The sequence below is a fragment of the Atractosteus spatula genome, chromosome 5 (genome assembly GCF_055471065.1).
Source record: "Atractosteus spatula isolate fAtrSpa1 chromosome 5, fAtrSpa1.hap1, whole genome shotgun sequence".
Taxonomy (NCBI): domain Eukaryota; kingdom Metazoa; phylum Chordata; class Actinopteri; order Semionotiformes; family Lepisosteidae; genus Atractosteus; species Atractosteus spatula.
In genome coordinates, this window is record NC_142710.1 from 15,018,995 (window position 1) to 15,039,199 (window position 20,205).

Below are 20,205 nucleotides of genomic sequence, written 5' to 3' on the forward strand. Positions count from 1 at the left end.
GAGGTTCATTTCTTTACTCAGGGTAAATAAGAGTACTAATACCAGTGATCAGATACTGACGTTTATTATTAGTGGTTTCTTATGCTGTTCATCCCATTCTCTTAACATACAAATCCCTTCACCGAAAGTAAAACTGTAGGTGTAATAGCATATGACCAGAATTAAACCCCCTGTTTATCTAAATACCTGAGTCAATTCTTAATTTACCTTTGTGTACCCAAACCTCTGGAGAAGACAATGATATGATTTCTAGAACATTTTTTACTTCAAAAGGAGCACCTTCCTCTAATGTCAATCACCTCCTGAATTTGCACACAGCTTGTCTGCTCCAGCCTCTGATGGACACAGCTTGGGGAAATATGGTTCATCACATTTATGATTCACTTTCAGGTCAGCTGACATAGTAAGAACGTTAATAAGAATGATGATCCATCATGCCAGCTCACCAGATGTGGTTGTGCAGAGCACTGTTGCTGACATACTGTAGATGCATGCTTTTACATTACCAGGTTGAGATCTTTGAACATAATTAAAACAGCACTTTTGTTTCATTTACTGCTGAGAGTCCTATACATTATGCACCCAAGTGAGCATTTCTACAATACTTTACCACATGGGCTGATGTAACTGGGCTCAGTGCACTGAGCGAGTTACAGAAGTGACACCACCTATACAGCATAGAAATCTCTCACGGCAGAGGACCAGACTATCGCCACAGCAGGGTTGTCTCCTGTCTAGAGAGTGCCACAGGGTGTGTTTGGAGCCTGTGAATGACTGGGATCAAAGCGGGGAGATATGTGCTCACTGTACATACGGAGAAAATGAACTGGTGATCCATTACTTTTTTAAGCCAGGCGTAGGCTACGGTGATGGCTCAGTCAAGTTAGAGACGAGGGTTTTAGGGCATGAGTCACTTGGTCTCAGGGCTATTGTTAGAGGAAGGGCCAGATCTTTGGTTAGACTGATGCATTTTCTAGCTTTTCACTGGCATTACTACTGCTCTTTCTAATGTTATCCAACTGCTGGGAAGATCCTGTGTGGAACACACACAAAAAAAAACAATGGAAGCTGAGGGTTCAAGTATTTTCTCTGCTCACTGTAAAAAAAAAAATCAACTCTGGTCACATGACATTCTCCTCCTCATGCAGTGACAATAAAAAGGCACAGTCAGGGCAATAATTGTTCTTTAGGGTGGTATTTGTCAGCTTTATGTGCAGAGTACCCCTTGGCTGCTATTCTTCAGATGTCTATGATGAAACTCATGCTTTGGCATTGTTTGTGCATATATAAAGCTGTAGGATGGCAAGAGCAGTATGATCTACTCATACCTTTTAACCTTTATATTTTATATAAAAGTCCTGATATACAATATAACAGCAAATATAAACCAGAAGACAAAGTACTGTAATAAAACAGCATTGAAATAACTTCAGAATACTCATGATACATGAGCACGGAGAGCTAAAAACAAGACAGTCCTATGCAAACTATTCTCTTTCCCAGGCATGTAATAAGGATTTTCAGATTTTGCTTGTCCTTGGTCCAAGAGTTAAATCCCCTAGTGTAGAGAAAAACTCCTCCATTTCCTTCTGCAGGAGCTGATTCCTCCTCTCGGCATCCTCGCGCGCTCGTTCCGAGTTCCGCAGTTTGATTTCCAGCATGGAGTGCTTCTTCCTCTCCTGATCCAGCTCCTCCTCGAGTCTCTCCACCTGCTCACAAAGCGCCGCGCTCGACTCCTCCAGCCTGGAAGCAAACAGAAATCACGAGACCTCAGGAGAATCACACACACACAAGCTCAGCGCCCAGGAAAGTAGAAGCTGCTTCTTAAGAGCATTTTCTGAAGTGGTCTTCAACCCTTAAAACAGAAGAAGATAAAAAGGCTACATATAAGAAGAGGTCCTTATAATTGAATTGAATGCTCTCTCTGTTTTGTGCACTGTTATTTACTTTAAAAAATCCTATTTACCCATTTAACTGAAAATCTGTTTCAGTTCATCTGTGCTGGGATTTTGGCTAGATGGCTAGTAATTGAGTTTTAAGCTAACTTTTGTCTTTGGCATGTGGAAGAACGTAACATTAAATAATTCCTGGGATGCACATACGGGATTCTCACACTGGACTCACATCTGAGGATTAAAACATGCACACAAAAAGACCCTATATGAACACAGTAGCAAACCGCAAGGCTTTAAGAAAATAAAAACACAGCCTCTTCCAGCATGAGGGAAACTGTTTAGAAAGGCTCTTTAACTACCATCGCTCTGCTAGGGCTGGCACCTGCTTTGCCCAATGAAATACTTGTACAATCAACAGGTCTGTACACATTTTCCAGGTTTGTTCCACCTTTCAACCTTTTGTGGTAGGATGTCATGTCACATCATGTTATTTACCAAACTGCTTTATACCATACAGTGTCGCGGGAAGCCTACCTGGCAAGCAAAGAGCTTAAGGCAGGGTACACCCTGGATGAGGCGCCAGTCCTTCGCAGGGCAAGTGCAAAACATGGGGACAATATGGAGGCCATGGTAAAGGCCAAGGGAGGAAATTTGGCCCAGACACCGAGATAACTCCCTACTCTTATCGAGAAATGCCCGGGGATCTTTAATGACCACTGAGAGTCAGGACCTCGGTTTAATGTCTCATCCAAAAGACGGCGCCCACTACAGTGTCCCCGCCACTATACTGGGGCATAAGGACCCACACAGACCGCAGGGTGAGCACCCCCCGCTGGTCCCACTAACACTACTTCCAGCAGCAACCATAGCTTCCCAGGAGGTCTCCCATCCAGGTACTGACCAGGCTCACACCTGCTGAGCTTCAGGGCATAGCCAGTTGAGAGCTGCAGGGTGATACAGTTGCTGGCTTGTGGTAGGATGATAAGAGTTATATAAGATTCATCCATCCTCAAGGGATCCCAGCAAGGGTTCACAACTGTGCCCACTAATCTTGGGCTTGGAAATACTCTACTATCCTCGGCTCTAGCAGTCACTACCTTCTCATCCTGGCTTCGTACTCCAGCCTCTGCCTCCTCAGCTCATCCTTTAGCTCCGTGACCAGGCTTGCTAGGGCCTTGGAGCTGCTGGCCGTGTCATTGGAAGCCGCCACCAGATTGCTGCTCTCGCTGCCACTCGCGCCGGTCAGGCAGAGCTGCAGACCCTCGCCGCTATCGTCCAGGTCCAAGGCCTGTCTGTCGCTCTGTGCCCGAGGCGCGGGTTCGAGCCCCTCCCCCTTCCCACAGTTCAGCCCCGAGCAGTCGCTGTCCCGGCAGGCGGGGCAGCTGCTCAAGGAGTCGGGGACAGAGATCTCGCAGGACGACGTGGACCAGGGAGTGCTGGCGACGCTCGGCACGCTCAGGCTTGAACCCGTCACGTTGTCGTAGGTCGACAGTCTCTGGGACGACCCCGAGTCCTTCACCCGTTCCCCCGAGGAGGTCCGCCTGTGGCCACGCAGGGACGACAGCCCGTTCATCAGCCAGTTCCCGCTGGACGACAGGTTGGGAATGTCCACAGAGGAGCCGCCGAGCTTGACAGCACTGGCTCTCGCTCCGGAGCTCCTGAAGGAGTACTTCCAGGTTGGAAGGGATTTGAGCTGCTTACTGGGACTGACCGCGGCGGCCTCTCCCGTACCCTGAGATGCCAGTCTGGGCACAGTGGCGGGCGTGCTGACATTGACATCCAGCGAGGTGGCACTGCTGCAGAGGTCCTCCCTGGCGTGGGAGCTCTGTGCCTTGGAACAGCCTCCCTGCAAGTCCTCCTCCGAGATCCACTCCACCGCGCCCCGCTGGCCCTGAACCCTGACCTCCAGCCGACCTGGAAGGACTTCAGGGTTCGGGCCAACGTACAGCCGCTCGTGTTCGCTGATCAGCACAGTCATGAGGTGCTGCACCAGGGAGGTCCCTGCCACAGAACAGACCCACACACACACATCAAACACACAAGCAATCACGAGTTCGAATTTCAGATGCATTTTTACGTGGCTCATGAAATCTTTTTTGTGTGTTTGAATGGTTGCATTTATGTAAATAACGTGTTTTCAATACATTCTGAAATACATACATTACAAAGACTGATGGTGCATAAAATCTATCAGTACAGATTTTTGGCAGCCCCCTTTAATAATGAGTATACGTTTCTCATTAATTCTGACAGAACGGCACAAGGAAAACACGAGTGCGAGTTTGGAATTTGTGACTAGGAAATACAACATGTGTAGTAAGCACATGTTATCAGGCTAATGAGAATATTCTCTTTTTGTATTAAGACATAGCATTCTAAAGGATTTGAAAGCATTGAATTTAAATACTGAATTGCAACTGGAAGAAAATTCTGTGTGAATTAAAGTTGACTTTAATTATGTTATTTTGTCATTTCTGTGCAGTTGTGGCATTTTACAGTCCAGCCAGCTGTTTTTTGTAAATGAAAAAAAGTTGCAATATTATCCAAGTGATAAATGCAAACTTTTTATACCACATAAAAAGACATGCCTTCCATAATGGTCACCGGATCTTCCATTTTGGGCCGAAGGATATTTGGTCCGAAAACTGTGGCAAGATTTTGAACACTCATCTTATTTTCATTTGAATGGGATTGCACTTCATCAAGGAACCTAAAAATACAACACAGGATGCAAAAGTAACAAAACAACGCATTGCTAAAACAGAACAAAAAACGAGTAGACGTTCTAATAAACGGATTTAGGCCTTTAGAAGGTAAAACGTGGGCAGGATGTGTGTCTCAAAGTCCCAAGCTTGACAGACCTATAGAAACTGAAAGAGCAAAAAAGGAGAAGTCGTTCTCTCTACAAAGGCTGAATCAGTGTGATCGAGACTCTGCTGAGCTTCTGACATGTGAACTGTCTTGTGCAGTGACATGTGAGGTCTTCTAGAGTCTATTTCAAGTTGAACTGCTATTTCTGATAGTGAGTTAAAAGAAGAAACACAGATCACTCTTTTTTTGCATTTGCGCTCCATCTTCGTCCGTCAGAGGTAGTATGAAACAACGCGAATAAAAACAGCAATAAATCCAGGTCAGAAAAAGAAAATGCCGTGGACATTCAGTAAATTTTCCCCAAGCTTTCAGTGCCAACGACTGTTTCCTAGCCTGCTGTCAAGATGTAATAATATAATATGGCCATTTCCTTGTGTTGTAATACTGTAGTTTAATGATTCAAGAATCCCTCCAGCCAATCCGTGTGCTCTGAATACGTCCAGATAGAGTCCACTTGTCAAAAAGAACCCCCAAGTTCACCTAGATTGGGCTGCTGCTTTCTGACTGGACAGAGGCAAGAAGACAAAGACTCTGAGGACTCACTTGCATATATACTTTAGAAGGTTGTAATTGGCCCGAGGAAGGCTCTTCACCTGCTTCGTCAGCTCCTGTATGCCCTACAAAAAATAGAAATGTACAGTTCAGATTTTTAGAAAGTAGCCCACAGGCTTTAAGAGTAAATGGTAGGATATTCGGGAGGCACTGTATTTGTGTTGGTTTTGAATGGTGTTGAAGAGACGGCACTTCTGTGGTGAGAACATGACTGCTGTGTTGCACAATACACCCTGCACCGGCTGGACTACAGGAGGAATTAAAGACGGGGGTCTGCAGGTGGGGGAGATATCTCTAACCTGGTTTGGCTTTACGGCACCAGCAGCAGAGAACCCACCTTTTGCAAGTTCTCCTGTTACAGTATGGAGCCATCAGGTGATGTGACAGACTACCTGATGGACCAAAGTGAGACTTAACTATTTAACTTTTATCTACTTATAGAGCCTAATAAATCACAGGACAGCCCGGTTGATGCCCGCAGTGCACCAACCTCCTCTTCGTCCTTCGATAACAGCTGAGCACAGGACAGGAAGTCTTCATACTTGGCGAAGGGGATGACAGGCTCTGGCAGCTCGCGGAGGTACAGCTTCAGAAGTGACGCCACAGTGTGGACATCAGTGTTACTGAGGGAGGTCACATGACATCAGGACAGTCATCATGTTCACAGCCAAGCCACAGGCAGACAGAATTAGAAGAAACCTGTTCAGACTTGAAAAGGCTGGCAGGCTCGTCTAGGAGAGGCACGGATCAGTTTTTTCCAGGCCCTGAAAACACCTGCGCTGGTGCATTTACCCCTTCAGATCAGCCGCCACAAGACCAACAAGAAAGGTTACAAACGCGAGAAGCCTTCTGCCTTATTTACTATAAAACACTGTCGGGTGTGAGTGGATTAACTGACCCACACCTAAGACTCTTCAAGCTATTTCCTTTCTACAGAGCTAGACCTGTGAGACACCCAAGAGCAAACGTCTTTGTCAAATGTCCAAAACTATGAACAACTTGTTTTACAATAGCGGCAGCCTGGGTTGCAGGAGCCATTGGTGAATTTTTGACCAATTTGTGTGAAAAGAGTAAAAATTACTTCACATACAATATAATGCGTAAATGTCCCATCATGTCGTGTACAGTAGATAATATACTGTAGATATTAACTGCATTAACTGCAATCAGGAATTAATAGTTTCTGGACTGGAGAAATACTCCAGTCCTGGATGGATCTCCAGGCTCATGCCATGTCTGATCTTAACTAATTGAGATAATTTACATAAGAAGTGATGTTTCTGTTTTCAGTCTGTTGACTGAAAAGTACCTCTCAAGGAGTGGAAACGAACTTTCCAGCAGCCAAATCAGGTGCTTTTGTAGGACCTAGAATGGGAAGCAGGTTTCTCCTACCAGTCAAACAGAGGTTTGTCTCCGCAGTCAAAGGCATCCTGGAGTTCCTTCACAAGGTTGGCCTGGCCTGGCATGCGAAACAGACCTTCTTCATCCAAGCCTCGCTCTCTGATGAAGTCCACACACTGTTCCACCAGCAACGGAGCCAGGCGGGTCCCAAACTTCTTCTCGTACTGCACAGTGTCTTCTAAGCGCTGGCCAAATATTCCTACAGTAACACACAAACACAAAGCCATCTGCCACTGATGTGCAGCACAGGCAGACAGCAAACAGGCTGATACTAAAAGACAGGTTGGAATGAAGAAATCCATTTGGTGGGTCCTTACAGATGTCTGGGAAGTCTTGCCTTATCAGAAAGTGAACTGTATTCTCACAGTGTTAGAAATGGACATGTGGTAGACTTTAATTCTGCCTCAATACTTAGTCAAGACAAAATATACCTTGACTAAGCACAAAAATATGCCATGACTAAAAGCATGAGAAGCAGCATTAAAAAGAGTTTTAAGACACTTACAGTATGTTTCTAATATTGTGAAATGGCCACAGCTGTTTATCCCATAGTGCATAGCAATCTTTTTGCTTTCTTGGCCACATTAGCTCAGTTTATTTGCATTCTTTTTTATTAATAGTATTTATACACTTTGCAGATTTCTTGCAGCTTGATAAATGTCTATCAAAGTCATGAAACTTTTAAGTCCATCATGCAATATTAACCTATTCAAGTACTTATATTTTCAGTTATGCATCTCTGTGAAGCATATTTGAAGTGCTTTTATTGTTTAAAATGTCAATTAGGAAACGGAATAAAACTGGATGTGTATAATCCTTTTTGTGAAATAATGCGTAAAGCTCGGAAAACACAGAAGGCTTTTATTGTTCTAGAGCACAATCTTCTCTTCAGTCACTGTAATGAATTCTGAAAATTGCTGGTCCAGCATTAACAGAAAAAGTGGACAAATAAATAAAGTGTCCATTTGAACTTAATTTTGAAATTCAAATTTAATACATAAAAATTATTCGGACGACTTTAAAAGTTGTCCACATGCTGTTTAATCTTGAATAATTAAACAGACACACCAATCAGAAACAACTTAAAAGCCTATCAGAAAAATCCTCCAAAAAAAACAATTTACACTGGTTGACGCTGAATGACCAACTGCAGCCAAGCACTAGGTAAGATAAAAGCAAGCAAACCTTCTTCCCCCCATGAGCCTGTGTGTTTGTAATTCTGCTCCCTTACCTTGGGCTTCCTCACTGCCCTGCTGTGCCCCACAGTTACCAGAAACCGCACAAATGTCACGCTGAGCCAGAGCACAAGAGCTACACAGAAGCAAGGTCCTCACTTCAGGCATGAGATACATCCCAGACCTCAGAAGCCCCAGGTTGGACTCTTCTGCATTAATCCAGGTCAGCTCAGCATTCAGTAGGAAAACGTTACATCAATGCTCAGCAACACATCTGTTATTACCTTGGCAGCCGACCACAGGTTAATCATAAGTTGTACAGCAATGTGTCTGAAAAGCCCATGAAAAGGGCTCTGAAGCCAGCCCTGCAGGCAACAGAGTGGGCAGGTATAATCTTGCCTTTAATTCCTGTAACCCGTCTCTGCAGCCAACATAAATAACAGTTGGCTATACAGTAGGTCACAAGTTATGGAAGGGGCATTTCTGCATGCAATACGTTTAAGCACTAATAGAATATCAGTTCTATTCTTGATGACTAGGAGGACTGAGAAGCATTTGCTGCCCCTCTGTGAGCTGTGGTAAGAGCAGTCTGGTATGCCACAGGCAAAATGGAGACTAAGTCCTCAGGACATTTGATTCCTGTCCTGCATGCCTAATAAAGTGGCCGTCACATTCTGATTTTCATCATCAAGAAACTCTCCTGAATGGGCTTCCGATCCACATTGAAATGCCCCGGTTGTGTTCACTCATAGTTTAAATCTGGATTCGCCCAGCTGCAGGCCCTGGTCTCTTTTTACACTCAACTGGATCCCCAGCTATCCCAATAAAGACCCCAATAGAGAGGTGGCAATATCACAAAAACCCTGCACACAAACGTTGCGGCAGTGCAGATTTGTAGATGACAGGGGATGGTCTCAAGACAGTCCTTGAAATAAAGTCACAGTCACAGTATAAGCTTCGGATTCTGCAGCTTTCTCACATGCTAACACCAAGTACTGTACAGTATATACTGCATCTGTAACTTCCCCAGATATCATCTTCTATAAACACGCTCAATATAAACCTCTTTTCTTATTCAACACTGCTGTTCTGTTACATGTGACATAAAGAAACTGCAAAAACATTGCAACAACCTTTTATTTCAAATAGCTGAACCCCAAGCTTCCAACAGCAGGAAATATGAGGATCATTTGTATACCCCCTCAATGCACCTCTTCCTATGCTACTGTCTGCTCTTGTATGAAACAGAAAAAATTCTCTCGAGTGGTTCTGGGCAAAGGCGGTGCTGGAAGTGTAATGATGAGTACGAGCAGTCACGAGCACTGACGTCTTTAATGACAGAAACTAAAGGGTGTAGTAGAGGCTGCCTGCTTAGCCAAATGCTCTGTATACTTAGGTGGGAAATTTGAACATCAGCAAATATACATTACTTCTCCCCTCAGGTTCAGAAAGTCTAACGCTGCCTGGTCACTGTATCGTATTGCTGCTGTACACTGCTTGGGTCTGTTGGAAAGCTCTCAGAGCCCAGGGGACAAAGTAATGGAAGAGAAAGGGGTCACCCTTTGGATTGGATTGATGACTTTGAATCATTACCAGAATGACCTGGTAAATCAGTGCGTTCATTACATACAGTATGTCCAGAAAATGCTTCTGATTTTCTGTTTACCCACAATACAGTCTATTCTATTATGTGGTCCTGAAAGGTTCTGGTCCTGAAAAACCTTTGACTTTACTGCTTTACTTCAGCTGGTTCTAAAATCAGGTTTGCTCACAATACAGTAGACACAAATACTTTTCCTCTTGAAGTTCAGTGGAAAGTTAAGCATTACAAGCAGTTGCTCTATATTCTGGCTATAAATAGCGAGCTATCTGTAGCCTCCTGCCTGGAAATGCAGACGGCGCAGTGCTTGTATGACAGGCTCAGTGGCATGGAGCCTGTTGAACGTTGTGCTGATATTTTTGCACTCCTCCTGTATTGTGCTGGGTGGGCTGGGCAGGGGACTGTGCTTTGGGAGTAGCATCTTCGAGGAACAAAGAGCGCTCCTGGCATTTCACTGTCGGGGTGGTATCTGAAGCATGGACCCCCAAGCAGAAGCGCTCCAGCTTTTACTTTCGGGGGTACAGGGGGAGTACCGGCCTTACCTCCTCCGAAAGGCGCCCAGATGACACGGCGGATGGCCTTCACCCAGTCCTCCATGTCACTCTGGGTGTTGGCCATGAGCAGGAAGGCCTCATGGTTGGCGGCGGCTCTGTCGCGCTCCCCTGTCCCACCTGGAATGGCAAGAGAGAGGACAGCTGTGAGAGACCGCCGGCACAGCAAACCGCCCACATGGGCCCACGTGGGCCTTTGTCGCCAAATTCACCGAGCTGCTCACATTGTTGCCGTTTCAGGTATGTTATTCTGGAAATCATTTGGAAAATACTGTACACCTCCACATTTTGCTAGTGGTAGTTTTTTTAAAATATCACTTAGGATGTTCAGAACCTTTGCTTTGCTGAAAATCCAAAATGGAAAAAAAAAATAAAACTCGGTTTTGTCCAGTTTTTCTTCCCAGAACAAATGATTTTCATCCCTCTGGAAACACTGTGTGTTTAATTTATCTGGGAGAAGCACGGGTTCATGCAACGCAAACAAAGTGAAAATCACAGTCAGTTCAGTTACAGCTTTCTGTAATCTGTTGTCAGCGAGTGTTTAAAATAGCTTCAATTATGTTGAACAGTAGCCAAAAAGAGGCTCTTCATTAAGGAACCATGTCTTTGGCCTAAAAATCATGATAATTTTGAAATTTAAGAATTTCCTAATCCTCCTGACAGTATTTTGAAATGAATGTGGTTTTTGCAAGTGTCTGATGATGAATGATGTGGCTTCTTTTTGTCAGCATAAGCTGTTTTTATAGCTCTTTGTTAGTGCCTGATACAGACAAACCAGAGTGCTAATTCTCAACTGTACATTAAGGAGAGGAGAGAAGAAATAAAAACCTTCATTAATGTAAATGGTTGGATAAAAAGCCTATAATGACATACAGTAATTGTTGGGGAACAACTTTAATGTTAACCCTTTCTATTTCAGTAGCTTCATAATTTACCAGCACTTAAAACGTTTCAATCCTGCTGAGGAGCCCTGTTTGGGGCTCATCAGCAATTCAGTTTGCTATTTTATCATTTATTTGATTAATTAGGACTCTCATGTGGAGACCATGCACGGAGCTCTCTACACAGCTCCTTGTAAACACGGCCTGTGTTTGAGTTTTAAAAGGTCTCTCTCCACCACAGTGCTGGATGGATGTGTGCTGACCAGATGGACTGTGACACTTCAAAATGACTTCAGGATGAAGAAAAACAGCCCTCTAGTAAATCATGAGGCCTTGAACTGTCATACAATCTCAGAACAGCCACCGACAAAACCTTTTCAGTTACTGCTTCCCTTATGTCCATCTTGCCTGCTCTTGACCAAATCTTTTCTAGGGGGATACAGAGCCAAAACAAGTGTTCGCCCACCATAAATTTTTATGAAGTTAAATCTATGCATCTCTTTTATCAGTGCTGGCTGTTTAATTTGAGGCTTTTGGCACAAACACACATATCAAGTACAGAGATTGGGTACAATGGTATGGGTAGGCCAAGACCAAAACATGTTTGATTTATTATGATTGTGCTTTAACATCCCTGTGAGCAAAATGTGTTACAGTGAAGTATTTTTCAAGATCATTAATCTTTTTATAAACATGTTACATAAAAAGATTAATGTATCTACTGTATCTACCCATTGTGTATCCTTCTTAATTAAGTTATATTACAAATAAAAATTCAATTAGAGGCACTCATGGGTTTAGCTCCGGGAAATAGGCTGAGTAAAACAATAATATATTCAATCATTATCACGTCTCTGGGGAAGGCAGCTCATGCAGCTCAAACAGCTTTATAACCCCTGAAAATGTTGGAGTCGTATTTTGTGGTAACAGAGTAATAAAGTGCACAAATTCCCAAGAATATCATGGTAAAACATAGTGAAGCATGGTAAAGCAGGATGTAAACCCTGAATAGATACACAGTACAAAAAATACCTTTTTATTTAGAAGATAATAGCAGATGATGGTGTGATTAAGGAGAAAGGATAATCTGTACCAAAGCACGTAAACCGTCATTAAAGTGGGGGCCCATTATCTCGGAGTGTTCAAAGTGAATCCTAACGAAAATAATCCTCACCACAGTGCTAAATCACCAGTCCAGCCTGGAACTGAACCCTAACGAGAATAATCATCACCACAGTGCTAAATCACCAGTCCAGCCTGGAACTGAACCCTAACGAGAATAATCCTCACCACAGTGCTAAATCACCAGTCCAGCCTGGAAATGAACCCTAACGAGAATAATCATCACCGCAGTGCTAAATCACCAGTCCAGCCTGGAACTGAACCCTAACGAGAATAATCCTCACCACAGTGCTAAATCACCAGTCCAGCCTGGAAATGAACCCTAACGAGAACAATCCTCACCGCAGTGCTAATTCACCAGCCTGGTCCAGAACTGAACCCTAACGAGAACAATCCTCACCGCAGTGCTAATTCACCAGCCTGGTCCAGAACTGAACCCTAACGAGAACAATCATCACCGCAGTGCAAAATCACCAGCCTGGTCCAGAACTGAACCCTAACGAGAACAATCATCACCGCAGTGCAAAATCACCAGTACAGCCTAGAACTGAATCCTAACGAAAATAATCATCACCACAGTGCAAAATCAGCAGTCCAGCCTGGAAATGAACCCTAATGTGAATAATCATCACCACAGTGCTAAATCATTAGTCCGGCCTAGAAGTGTACTCTAACAAGGACTATCATTACCGCAGTGTTAAATCACCCATCTGGACCAGATCTGAACCCTAACGAGAACAATCCTAACCGCAGTGCTAATTCACCAGCCTGGTCCAGAACTGAACCTTAACAAGAATAATCATCTCCACAGTGTTAAATCATCAGCCCAGTTCAGTTCTGGGCTGAACCCTACCAGGACAATCATCACCGCAGTGTAAATCACCCATCTGGACCAGAACTGAACCCTAACAAGGGCAAACATCACCACAGTGCTAAATCCCCAGCCCGGTCCAGAACTACACTTCTACTAATCTCTACTAATTTAATAGAGAGCAAAAATGCTATTGCCTCAAACAAGTCCTTTCTGAGTAAAATGATCAAATTTCTTTATTTTTTTAAAATTTTCTACTGGGTATTGTTTGTCTATCTAAACTGCAGAAGGATCCCCCTGTGAATTTCAATTTTCCTGGGTGACCTCATTAATCACATATTTTCCGCACAAAGTACAGTACAGTATGTAAACAGACGCAGACACACAGATGGACTGTGGCACAAACATCACTTATAAAGCACACTTAATAATACCTCAATCATAGAATTGTCAAGTACCACTTCTAGTAAATGTGCTGAATATATAGCCCATGGGTGTGACATCATACATTTATTTAAACTACATGCATTTTACTGTATAAGCTTGCTTTCTGTGTTGCATTTTCTTGGATGATTTAGATGAGAAAAAAATCAGTGAAACAGATAAAGTCAGCGAGTTTCAAGTCCAATCTCTCCTGGCGTTTGGGACAGATTCCCCATCTCTGCCGAGTCCACAGCCTCCCAGACAGCACTGCCAGTGGTCGTTTTCATGGACATGAAATACCACGTGTAAGAGAAGGAGATCGCTTACACTTACCCTTTCGCCCTTTTCTCTTCTTTTTCTGCTTGGCAGTAAAGAACGGCATGTTGGCTGTTGATCTACAGCAGCAGCTCTGCCATTTCCCTAGTTCTCTCAGTGGTTCACACAGTTCACAAATATTCCGGAGATGCACCAGGAAAATCCCCCACTCGGAAGAAATCGGTGCTACATCAGGTGCTCCAGCACAGGCTGGATTGTGAGGAACTGCAGACCAGGATCAGCTTGTTAGCGCTGATACAGTTTTTTTGAGGAAGCTCTGGGGCACAGACAGCGACTGCCTCGACAATATGTATCATACAAGCTGGAAGATTTTCAGAACTTCTGCATTTCTCAGATACCGCAGCAGTGGGGAAAATGTGAGGGAGAGGTCAAGGTGCAGGGAAACGGAACATAAAATTAGCTTTTGATGTTGCCTTTATGCTTAATTTCCACGGCAAGGAGAAAGATGTGTAAGACTTACATTTTTAACAGATTTACAACACTTGTATTTAAATACTTATATAAGAAAACTGCTGTTGATCTAAATGGAAAGTGTGTAACCTTTTCTTTCAGCTTATTTTGAATTATATTTCTACTCTCCATTTTTAGAGCAAAAAGGCACACATCTTAAGGGAACACCATTGTCTAGCACCTCAGAAAGCTGTAGCCTTAATGCATTCAGGAACCTAGGATGTTACCACAGTTTATTAAACATCAAAAAGACCTTGCACTGCCACTGAGTTACAATTGGAACAGATTGCTGTTCAGCTCCCATGTGCACTACTCATACAGTAGTACTTATATATTACGAGGGCAGAAAATTATCCAGAGTTGTTATATGCATGAAGATTTACTTTAAGATGCCTTAAAGACACCTCAACAAATTAGCTGTCTCATACAGTGCCATGTTCAAAGTACTGAAAAGTTGACTAAGAAGTCCGTAACAGCTAAAGATGATAGTTCTACGTTTATTTTCTTATGCTGTTCAAGAAAAAAAATGCAGCTATTCTCATCCCTGCAATTATAATGAGAAAATAACAGCTCCCATTTAATGGTGACAGTGCTTCTACTTCCTGAAGTCATGAATGTGGAATAATGAATATAATGGTTGTGAATTGAAAATGTTTGTAGCAAGTTGGCTTGAATTCCACTAGATGGCGCAACTGCACTAATCGTTAGCTGTTTTGCTTTTCCACGGGACTGTGATGCTCAAACTGTGTTCATGAGCCAAAATAAAACAGCAATGAAGCAGTTGTTATGTAAATTATTAGACAGGCAGGTGTAGTGGAATGGTTTTTACTCCTGTCCAGCTTGTTGTCTAATCCAGGCAACATAGACAGCAGCCATATCACTCTGCAACTCACAACTGGCAGCCTGCTGAAGCTAAGCAGGTGTGAGCCTGGTCAGTACCAGGATGGGAGACCTCCTGGAAAAAACTAAGGCTGCTGCTAGAAGAGGTGTTAGTGGGGCCAGCAGGGGGTGCTCACCATTTGGTCCATGTGGGTCATAATGCCCCAGTATAGTGATGGGGACACTATACTGTAAACAGGTGCAAGCCTTCATATGACATGTAACACTGAGGTCCTGACTCTCTGTGGTTAAAAATCCCAGGGCATTCCTCAAAAAGAGTAGGTGTAACCCTGCCATCCTGGTCAAATTTCCAATTGGCCCTTACCAATCATGGCCTCCTAATAATCCCCATCTATGAATTAGCTTCATTACTCTGTTTTCCTCCCCACTGATAGCTGATGTGTGGTGAGTGTTACCGCACTATGGCTGCCGTTGCCTCATCCAGGTGGATTGTAAGGGAGGGGAGTCCCCATTACCTGTAAAGCACTTTGAGTGGAGTGTCCAGAATGCGCTATATAAGTGTAAGCAATTATATTGCCAGCAGCTATATCACCCTGCAACTCAACAAGAAACCCACTGAAGCTAAGCAGGTGTAAGCCAGGCCAATACATGGATGGGGACTTACTGGGAAAACTAAGGTTTCTGCTGGAAGAAATGTATGTGGGGGCCGGTAGGGGGTGCTCATCCTGCAGTCAGTCTGTGTGAGCCCTAGTAGCTCAGTATAGTGACAGAGATACTATACTGTAAAAAAAAACATCCTTTGGGTGAGATGTAAAACCAAGGTCCTTACTCTCTGTGGTCATTAAAAATTCCGAGGTGTTTCTCGAAAAGAGTAGGGGTGTTACCCTGGTGTCCTGGCCAAATTTCCCATTGGCCTTTACCAATCATGGCCTCCTAATAATCCCCATCTATGAACTGGCTTCATCATTCTGTTCTCTGTTTTCTGCCTTCCCTGGTTTCCAGGTTGTTGTTGTAAATTAAATAGTTTCTCAATTTACTTTCAAGGTCAAATTAAAGAAAAAAATGCTGTATACTTTAGTGTTAAAACCACAGGGCATTAAAATGGACTAATATAAGTTGTGTTGACAGGGGTAAAGTCAATAGGGGTTCAGTCTTCAACATGGCAAAGTATTTCACACCTGAACCCCATAAAATCACAGCCTTTTCTGCAAGGGTGGCCACTCACTAAGACTCTCTGTTTTGTCATGCACTGCAAGATGGCTTTAAAATACAGACATGACAATAGCACTAGAAGTGCTCAAAAAGAAACTCAAAACTGGCAACATTCCACATGAAAAAAGGATGTTCAGAAACAGGACAAGCAAACAAAAAAGTGCATTGTAATCCATTTCTTAAATAACTTATAAATTCACTTAGAAGTGATGAGAACACTTCAAAGTTCCGCAATTTAATGTGCTTGTTCAGCGTTTAGAAACTAATTTCCAGTACAGACAGCAGTTTATGGCAGGCATTTTTTGGTGTAGATTACTTGGCCATAATATTCAGTACATGCAAAGTAATTGAGAGATGCCAAGAAGGTTTCTGTGCTTGCCTGTTAGGACAAACACTGATTTGTCTTCTACAGTACGTTCACGTTTTCCTTTTTAGTAATTTAGAACTGTAAATTATTTTGTCATAATCACATCTGGCTCCCCATGACCCTGTAATGGATAGAGCAGTTAGAAGATGGATGGAGGGATTTTTATACTCAATTTGGAAGCCCGGTTATGTCTCGACTTGTCAGCTCACTGCCGCAGCCCGTGTTCCACACAGGGAGGAGGAGGAGGAAGCACAGACAGGCTCCTCTGACTTGCACACTTGGAGGCTCCTTCAGCTGTCGGCACTCTGCGAGCTGCACAGACACTGCTGGACACAAGAGGGTCCAGCCCTTCCTAACTCTTCCTAGCTCTGTCACTTGGGGAATCCCAGGTCCCGGGATCACCCGGGCATTGTGGGATCCACCAGAGACCTGCACGAGCAGCTTTCCCAACGGACCCCTGTGGAAGCCCCTCTTTTTCCACTATCTGTCTGACAATGCAAAACCATCTGTGTTACATTGTCTTCCTGCCAGTCAGGTGAGATTTAGCTTTTTTTCTGCTGTGGCAAAGCCAGTTAACTTCATGGATCAAGGAATATGAAGAACATAAGGGTGACTATCTTGAGCAGACAAGAAATTGTCTTCAACAACATGGCTGGGGAACATGTTCGTATAATGCTTTGGGTAAAGAAACAACTCCTCTTCCTGCTTCTAAATGCGCTTCCCTGTAGTTTACTTGTGCTCTCTGGTTTGTGTTTCACGATATATACTGTATATAAACCAGTTTCATGCCCAGTGTCAACATTTGTTTTTCAATAAGGACAAGTGAGAAGTGACATATTCGGACAGGGGCTCTGAAACACTAAACATATCCTCAGTCATTGGATGTGCCTGCAGAACTGAGAAGGACTTTGGAACCATGATCACTGCACTAAAAACTACACAGTATCACTTACGAATCTCCATCACTGTAAGCCTACACAGCAATTGTTCAGTTCCCCATGGTTTTGATGGGGTTATAATTAAATTATTCTGTCGAGGTTTCCTTCAGTTCTTACTGTCTCATGTCCAGCCGTGCATTTCTATGCTTTCCTATCCCTGTGCTGTGGTTTAACTCTGCTGCACTACACCTTACCGAGCCTATACCTTTGTTACAGTATTGTATCTAAGTATTGTACTCTAGTATTCAGGGAACTAGCAGAACTCTGGGAAATCTGTCTCTAATATAGCTAAGGAGCTAAGAAAGGGGCCACACCTTTCTGTCATGAGCTAGCTCAAAGCAAGAGCATCCATGAGTTCACAATCCTTTACCAAGGATCTTCTTTTCATTGGATTTTTTTTCCCCACAAACAATTCTGAGTAATGCGTTAAGCCTGAAGCAGTCTGCTGGAACTCTGAGCTGTTCGGCTTGTAAAGGGTCCTACCTGTCCTTTTGCCAGCTACGAGCCATTAGCCGGCATGAGCCCGATAATCTCTCTCATTTGAGAATTCCTCGTGCTCATGTGGGCATTCCCTTCACACAACGCTGTTACTCTGAACAGCGTCTAACAGCAGCCTCTAGTGTCTGTGCCTCGCCGGCTGCAGTCTTCCACACCCGTCACAACTGTGCACCACCCCATACTGCATGTCATTTCTTCTCGGTTGTTTGTCACGATGATTGACACTTTTTTACACAAGGGTTGTGGAAGTGTGGACCTGGCCTGGAACAAACCTCGTGGTAGCTTCCTGGCTTCAATGAAGACATGCTTCAAGGGTTTCTTGGATAGAATATACAGGTGGACAGTCCTCATTGAACTGGAATGGTTGTTTTTGGATGAAAACCATTATCATTGGGTTCTAGAAACGGGGAAATGTTACAGTGTCTTTTGTTTTAACTTAACTGATACAAATTAGTGGTGGTTTAATAAAAAAACACAGCCTATAGCTGGTCAAGGGCTTGTGGTTGAGGTGGGAGAGTAACTCTGAATGGTGAAAGCTGGCAATTCGATCTTTTTAATTTATTCTTAACCAATCTGTTTTATAAGGCTAGGGCCAGTTATCAGAGTATACCACTGCTGTATCATACATCCAGATTGTACCATGAAAGAGCCAAGCTCGGTGCTTTCTTTGGACAAAACTTAAAATATTTATGAACAGGGAAAATGCTTTTTCAAGAACAAGATTGACCAAGTAGCTGCAATGTACTGTGTTCAAAATGTTTTTACATGAATCCCAGTCAGCTGCTGTGTGAGGCCTATAGCAAGGTATCTGTCTCATTGCACAGCACTTCTTATCTCCCATGGCAAATACAGCTGCAGCAAGCCATTCATCACTTTGTTTCTTGTCTCTGAATCCTGTTAAAACAGCCTTTCCTTCTCTCTTTTCAGCAAAATTCATTGCATAACATTTTTTGTCCAATGTTACATGATGCTCTTAAGAGAGTAGATGCACTGAAGGTGTTTAAATGTTTGATTAAAAGTCAAATTCATGTCTGCGGAGCGACTCGCTAACAAGGGAATGTGTCTGCCAGGCTCGCTGGATATGCTGAACTAACGTGGTGCTGGCGTTAACGAGATAATGCCATTGTATTTCTAGGACCACGGGATTAAGAGCCGAGTGCGGTTGAGCAAAATGTTGCTTTCTTAGCACAGTCTCCACCACAGGGCTGGCTTTGTTGTTTCGCTCCTGGCTTCAGTGAAGTTAGAGTGAAAGGGAAGAGGGCAGCCAGGAGCTCCCAACATGACTGCTTACACTGCAATTCACAGCAGCGCTCCAGACCAGGCAGAATGTTATCTCAGGGAAATAAAAGGCCTCAGCAGATTACAAACAGCGTTAATAGCTGAAGAAGTGACACAGATGCACAGCACATGCAAGGCTTCCTTGTTGTTTCAGTGGAAGTGTTTGACAACTGAAGCTTTAAATATATTTTTGCAGTTTGGCATTGCTGGTAGTCATTTGGGTCCAGAAAGGTATGCATTTAGAACAGTCAGTGTTCTCAATTAATGTTACTGGTGGCATGTCAGGATTAATTCCCTGGTTTTGTTTTTAGAGAAGAGGTCCTGTATCTGAATTGAAGAATGAGTAGCTTTCACAAACCTGGCTGTGATATTAACATGCCAAACCGCAATAAAAAACAGCTATTACTTTTCAGGTAATGTCCTTGGTGAGAAGACACGTACTGTACTGTATATCTTATCCTCATCAGACCAACCTCTTAAAGGGGCAGCGCGATCCCACTTCCTCAGACCTCAGTTATTAAATCTTGGTAACAAAATAAATGTATGGACGTTATAGGAAAAAAATGTCAAATTTCGAATGAAGCACAAAAGCATGGACTTTGTGAAAGTACTGTGAAAGTCAACGTTGACGCAATTGGCATTTGAGTTCCCACAAATTGCCGTGCCCTGCGGCCCTTCCTGCTCACTAGTCTCCACAATGTCTAACGTAATGGGATGTACGAGTGAATAAATCCAGCTTGTGCAGCAGACCTTCCACTGCAGAAATGCTCCAGCGTGATCTGCATGCGGAGTTAACAAGTAAGAAGCATTTGTCGACAAAACCTTCTCAAAATCGAGAGCAATATTTCTATTGGATTAAAAGAGACATATTCACAAGCCTGCTTGTTTACAATTTCACAGGGCCGCTTCACCTCACCGGAAGATTTGTTGCCTCATTCAGACCTGGAAATTGAGTCTATTTTGGGATGTAAATTGGAAGTTTTACAAGTTACTGTGTACATTTT

The 20,205-nt window shown here is 43.4% G+C and overlaps 1 protein-coding gene across 3 annotated transcripts in view; it reads right to left on the reverse strand.

Moving 5' to 3' along the window:
• Positions 1 to 49: 49 nt before the first annotated feature.
• The window catches only part of arhgap22a (Rho GTPase activating protein 22a), a 43,730-nt gene continuing 23,574 nt past the window's right edge, over positions 50 to 20,205 (reverse strand). For 2 of the 3 annotated variants that reach the window (XM_088917239.1, XM_088917240.1), the window contains 7 exons: positions 10,037 to 10,165; positions 6,711 to 6,918; positions 5,809 to 5,941; positions 5,310 to 5,383; positions 4,484 to 4,605; positions 2,993 to 3,896; positions 50 to 1,743 (listed from right to left, as the gene is read on the reverse strand). In XM_088917239.1, coding sequence (XP_088773365.1) covers positions 1,521 to 1,743; positions 2,993 to 3,896; positions 4,484 to 4,605; positions 5,310 to 5,383; positions 5,809 to 5,941; positions 6,711 to 6,918; positions 10,037 to 10,165 — 1,793 coding nt within the window. In that variant the 3' untranslated portion in view covers positions 50 to 1,520. Of the gene's footprint in view, positions 1,744 to 2,992; positions 3,897 to 4,483; positions 4,606 to 5,309; positions 5,384 to 5,808; positions 5,942 to 6,710; positions 6,919 to 10,036; positions 10,166 to 13,615; positions 14,610 to 20,205 lie in introns of those variants that run through there. The other variant, XM_088917241.1, reaches the window with a different exon arrangement.